At 46.0% G+C, this 6,403-nt stretch overlaps 1 protein-coding gene across 1 annotated transcript; it reads left to right on the top strand.

The window, feature by feature from the left end:
• LOC101781519 (endo-1,3;1,4-beta-D-glucanase) lies at positions 1–2,924 on the top strand. The gene is made up of 7 exons (XM_004972436.3): positions 1–259; positions 384–405; positions 1,744–1,861; positions 1,994–2,081; positions 2,211–2,300; positions 2,384–2,484; positions 2,599–2,924. The coding sequence occupies exons 1-7, from the start codon at positions 37–39 to the stop codon at positions 2,734–2,736; spliced, it is 780 nt and encodes a 259-aa protein (XP_004972493.1). The 5' UTR covers positions 1–36; the 3' UTR covers positions 2,737–2,924.
• The last annotated feature ends 3,479 nt before the right edge of the window (positions 2,925–6,403 follow it).

The raw sequence follows: 6,403 nt of genomic DNA, 5'->3' as shown, positions 1-6,403 counted from the left end.
AGACAACCTAGCAAGAGAACCTCCTGTCGAAGCGCCATGAGCTCCGCCGCACTGCTCTTCCTCTGCCTCGCCGTGGTGCTAGTCGCGGCGGCGACCGTTCACGACGAGCACTCGCAGTGCCTCGACAACCCGCCGGACCTGTCGTTGCGCGGCGTTGAAGCTGGCAAGGTTGTAGACGACCTTCCAGGGGGGTTCAGGGCCTATGTCACCGGCCCCTCCATGTCCATACGTGCCATCGTCCTCGCCTCGGATGTCTACGGTTGGTCCAGCCGGCCACCTTCACACTCCTCTAGTGCAAATTTACGTTCAGTTTGGTTGATGGTTATTTTTGTGGTTTGTCTGACTGAAATATATTCTCTGTTCTTTTGACAAATATTCTTCAGGGTTCGAGGCACCTATACTGAGGTATAAAAAATGGTTTTAAGTTCTTGAATTCAAGTTCCTTACGATTTCTAATACAGCACAAAAATATAGGAAACAACGCGATTCCCAAAGAAATGATGGAATCCTAGCCCTTGTTTACTTTGCGAATTTGGGAGGTGCTAAATTACTGTAGCAACACTGTAGCGTTTCGTTTGTATTTGTGAATTATTGTCCAAATATTGACTAATTAGGCTCAAAAGATTCGTCTCGCAAAGTACAACAAAACTGTGCAATTAGTTTTTAATTTCGTCTACATTTAGTACTCCATACATGTACCGCAAGTTTGATGTGATGGGGAATCTTCTTTTTGCATAGTGCCAAAGTTGGGAGTTTTGTAGGAAGTGAACAAGGGCCTAGTATGCTGATGAACGAAGTTGCTAAAAAATTAATTTGAGGGAGAGAGAGAGGTGGAAGAAGGGAAATTAGAGGATGTTATATTATATTGTCCCAGCAGTTATTGTATTTTGCTTGCTGTTTTGTACTGATCAGTGTACTACTTGTACACATGCATACACCAGCAGACAAAACCAGGCTACATCATCCAAAAGCACCATGGTTTTGTTCTGAGTTGAAGGTAGTCTTTTAGAAAGTTTTAAAGTTGGAGATTGAAAACCGGACAGGCACAATGAGATGAAAAACAGAGCATGGCAATAGTTAAGAGTTGATAAGTGAACGTTTCCTTTCTTGAAACATGGTAGAACATGAGATTTTTTATTTAAAAACAAGATGGAAATAGAATCAGATAGAAACATTAAGATGAAACTTTTGTGACTTAATAACAAGTATAAAGAGATTATACACAGGGATATCCTTGCTTCCCAAAAACTAGTAAAACACATAGGAAGCTCCATGGTGTAGTCAGCTGTTTTCAGCTTGATGAACTGGAGTTTTTTGTTTGGGCAATGTATGGTTTTTTTTTATATTTCTACTTACACTCACATTATTGAAACACTATATTGCACTAATGACTGGAAACATGAAGTTTTAGCCTTTTGGAAGACTTGATTGTAGTTCTGGTGTGGATAGGTCTGTCATCAAACATGGCAGCTTGCTTTGCCTCTCAGAAACACTTACAAACCGAGAAAATAGGCCCAATTTTATTTCAAAATGATTTCAGCTCAAACTTCTAGTAATTTAAACCAGTTACCAGTAAATAAATCCCTGACCAAAGCAGCAGAAAGGCCGTTACCGCGCCAATCTACTTTGATTTAGTTGTTTAAACGATGTTCGGCTCTGTTTTAGAAACTAAAATGACATGGCACTTCAGCCTTGTTCGCTAGTTAAAATATAATTAGTACCAGTGCTTGTGTAATAATGCAGAAACATAGCCGATAAAGTTGCCGCAACAGGATACTACGTTGTGGTGCCTGATTTCTTCCACGGCGATCCTTACAACGACAGTAAAATCCTTTCAGAATGGATCAAATCTCACTCCCCAGTAAGTTCATGTTCACCGGGGATAATTAATTTCAATTTCTAGTCAAATGATAACATAACGAATCTTTAACAAAATCTTGCATTGCATCATTAGTTGCAAATAAATTGATTGCAATGTCGATCGATCCTACAGGTCACAGCTGCTCAAGATGCCAAGCCACTCTTGGCTTCTTTGAGAAACGAAGGAAAATCTATTGGGGTTGGAGGTTACTGCTGGGGGGGTGAGTGAAATCGACAGCAATCACTACAATTCAGTAGCTTGGCCCTACTGGAATTTTATTTTTCAATATTCTTCTTCAGGCAAGACATAAAACATGCTAATTTCTACCTTTTTTCTGATTATTTGCCAGGAAAATTTGCCGCCGAGATAGCAAAAACTGACGATACAGAAGTAGTTGTCCTTTCTCATCCTGCATATGTGACTGTTGATGATATGAAAGGTGTGTGTTTCTTACCATACTTAGGCACACTGTGTATGACTAGTATTCTGTTCGTGTGCTAACCGCGCTCACTTAAAACTCAGAGGTCAAATGGCCAATTGAGATCCTTGGAGCTCAAAACGACACAATCACACCGCAGGAACAAGTGCGTCAGTTCGAGCAAGAATTGCGTGAAAGAATGGATGTGAGTTTCTTGGCTTCTTGCTGGGTTTAGTGGCACTCAATACCAATGCACCTGCACATGTGAATTTTGCTTGGCAGAACCTCACCCGTTTATATGACATTACCTCTCTTGCAGATTGAGTACTTTGTCAAGATCTTCCCAAGAGTTGCCCATGGATTTGCTTGCAGATACAATACCACCGACCCGTTCGCTGTTAAAAGCGCTGAAAAAGCTCTTGCTTACATGCTCGACTGGTTCCACAAATACTTGTAGTGAAGACATGTCTTATCTGCACATGACTGTTTCGAATAAATAAATAAGAATAATATTTTCGTACATCCAGATGGAAAAAATTTGCACAGCAGTGAATATCTGTCCTTGTCAAGTTGACCAATATTGGATCCCACACACTTTAAAATATGTCCTCTATTTAAGGTGAATACACACCCCGCTACATCGCATATGTGCTCGTTCTTTGTGCAAACTTGAACATTGCAGCTGGAGAATTATGCACCAAACCCTTAGGGTGAAGCAAAGCGCCCTTATAAACAGTGCAGCAACATGCTGAGGATCCTCTCGGAGATCGGAGGCGGCTAGGATCGCAGTAGGTTTTGTCGATTCGGATTTTCTTTGCATATGGGCTATTGGACTGCACACTTGGGCCGGATTTTCCCTAGGCATGAATGCATGATCAATGGTGGCCTCGGACGAGGAAGTGGCCAACTATGCGAATGAAAGAGACAAACTTTTAGATGCTCATGTTAAAAACTACTCAAAATAACTGTCATATTTCTGTTTCTTGATTTTCATTGATTGTTGCGTCATGATGCCTGATTTTGTAAACTACTCTTATTGGTTAAAAGGAAACTTTTAATTTATATATGAGAAACTTAGCTACCTTATGTTTGCACTCCTACTATATATGTTGAATTGATTCTTATGGAAATAGTGGAGAGGCTCATGATCATTTCTGGTGCACAGAATGAACTGGCTTTACCCGTAGATCTATTAGGGGGTGTTTGGCAGCACTCCACTCTAGGAAAAATTGCTCCACTCCACCAACTCCAAAAAATTCGCAGTCAAATGCGTCTAGCTCCAACAACTCCAGCTCTGGAAAAAAGGTGGAGCAGGGGTCAGATCCACGTTTTTTGTGGAGTATCTTAAGGGGTGCTCCAAAAACTCCCTTTTTAGACCTCCTCATGGAGTTGGTGGGTATTTACCCACCATTGCCATCGGTTACACATGCGTACCGGTTCATTCTATTTTTCCCCTCCCGTCTGCCCCTTCCCTCCCGATCTCTCCCCGATTCGCTTGGCAGGAGCGCTGCCGTCACTGCCCGTCGCCTCCCCACTCCACCCGCCCTTCGCCCACGTGCCGCCGCTATCTGGCAGGAGGGCAGGCCGGCTTCGCCGCCGTCAGCACGAGTCTCTTGCTCTTCCTGACGCCGCAGAGCACCCAGTACTCGTCCTCCTCCCTAGTGCTCCGCCGCTGCCCGGCACTGGCGCCGGCGCCGCTGGGGCCGCCCCGTGTGTAGAAGCAGAACTTGACCCGGCTCCACTGCACCACAACGCCGAGGTCTGTCAGGGACCGGCCGGTGCGGGTGGACCTGTGCATCGAGGCCCTCACCCCCGCCACGACGCGCCGCACGAAGGGATGCCGCCGCCCGCGCGCCGCAAAGAAGTGGCCCTGCTCCCACGAAAAATACTCGTCGGTGGCCTACTGGTCCTCTGCTTCCTCCGCCTCGGCACTCAGATTCGCCATTGTTTTCAACCTCAAGTCAAGATGAGTGAGGATGACGAGTTCTTGGGGAGGAGGGCATTCACACGGCCAGCGGAGGCTCCCGCGATGGCGCGCGAGCACCACTAGAGGAGCACCATGGAGCGCAAGCCCCTATGCGGCAAGCCCGAGCAAGACACACCATGGAGCACCATGGAGCTTGACGAGGCCGCAACAGAGCTTGTGCGGAGGAAGACGAGTTGTTGCCTTGTCGGGGAAAAGGGGATTCGCAGGCGGCGGAGTTCAATTTGGCTATGCTGGAACTCAATTCGACCTCCATGGTCGTTGATTTCCTCTCCTGAATTGAATCCAATCGAGCTTGAACTCCAATCGAATCAAACTCCTCCAACTTGAACCGAATCACGCCATGCACACCCGTGCGGAGGTACACAAACACAAGGCAAGGTGGCACGTCAAGCCCACGCCAGACAGCAAAACCGAAGGGGTGGGAGCATGATTGGATGGCGACCATGTGCTTGGATGGTGATGGCAAAATTACTTCGAGCGCTAGCAGAGGAAGAGAAGGCGAGGAAAGAGAAGAGACAGACACGTGGGCCCATCCACAAAGAGTAAAATAGACAATTCACAATAAGTGCTCATATTTTTGGAGCTGGAGCACTACCACCAGCCAAACACGTGTAGCAGCTATGTGTTTTTCTAGAGTTGGTGGAGTGGTGCTGGAAAAGTGTGGAGTTGGTGGAGTGGAGCTGATTTTTATGAGGTGGAGTGCTGCCAAACACCCCATAAATGTGTGCTTTGTTAGTGGAGCAAGAATTGCTACGAAGCATTCAAAGATAGTCGCCTCATGATGCCTGATTACAAAAACAGTCATGCAATTTAGCAAATAAGCCCTGTAAGTTCCGGATAGCGATGAGCCACGAATGTTATCCAAATTAATGTTTCAAATGAGGTGGATTGAGTCGCGTCCATAATCTTCAAAAAATTGAGTGCAGATATTTAAAGAGAATATCCGGGGGCAAAGTGGCCAACAATATGCACAGATTCAACAGAGAGAAGTTCAGCATCGTGGTTGGAGGGGATGGCCAGGGGCCAGGGTTAGGGAACGTATCAAGTTATCCTTAGTTCCTATCATGGATGAAAGTACAACCATCCATTTTCCAAACTTTTTCATATCTGTTGGGAAACCACCTTCGAAGTCCCCTTTGGAAAGAAAACACCTTCAAATCATTAACCCTAATGACTTGTTTGCTTTGTGACGAATTCTGGGTGCTGGAGGGAGGAAGATGTTGACGAAGAAACCTTAGGCGTACGAAGGGGTCTTCGGGACTGAACGAGGAAGGGACAGCCTTCAGCACTCCGGGAAAAAGGGCGTTGATCGCTTCGTCATCATTTTTGCTTGTCACCAGACGAAAGAACAAGGATGTCTGACGAAGAGTACCTCAACCTTCGAAGTCAAGCGCATGAAGAAGGCCTCGTTGTCCGCCGCGTGGATTGAAGGGGTTGTACGAGGAGCTAGCTGGAGGAGTTCATACAAGGGCTGTATTTCCCGTTGTACCTAGAATATTCTTGAAATCTTGGGTAACGGTAGAATGTAATTGTACTTTATAATGGTTGATGTCCTTATAAATAAAGGAGCCACTGTAACTGATGGGACGACTGGTCCGAAGTTAATGCAAATCGTTCGCTTTTATGCATTTATTGTTCATAGTTCGTTCTTAATTTCAGCCTGTTCGTTGGGAGTTTGGATAGACACCTACTCGATAGCCTTCATCTGAGGGGGATCCTTTCCCCTTTGGAACGAGAGTTACCAACTATTGTGACGAAATCCACTTCGGAGTCGTTATCTACCAATAATTTTGGCACCCACCTCGTGGTAGGCTCACGACCACATGGCTCCACCGAAGAAGGCCACAATAGGACCGGCGTCTGAGGGGGCGCTTGCCACTGTCCCAGGCGCTGAAGGGGTGCAAGACAAAGAGGTTGAAGTCGAGCACACAGCGGATGGGGAGTTGGAAGTAAGCCTAGAAGGCTTAGGGGTAGCAACGGAAGACATCGCAGCATTGAGGCGTATTGAAGCTGCGGTGGCTGAAGCAGCAAGCAGAGCACAGCAAGCCGCAGCAGCTCACCTGTCAACTTCATATGTGCGTACAAGGCAGTCAAAGGGCAAGACTATCGCAGCATCAGACATAGCCGAAGCAGAAGA

This window comes from Setaria italica, chromosome VI (assembly GCF_000263155.2).
Source record: "Setaria italica strain Yugu1 chromosome VI, Setaria_italica_v2.0, whole genome shotgun sequence".
Lineage (NCBI taxonomy): Eukaryota > Viridiplantae > Streptophyta > Magnoliopsida > Poales > Poaceae > Setaria > Setaria italica.
Note: the sequence above shows the minus strand (reverse complement) of the source record. Positions and strands in the feature narration are given on the sequence as shown.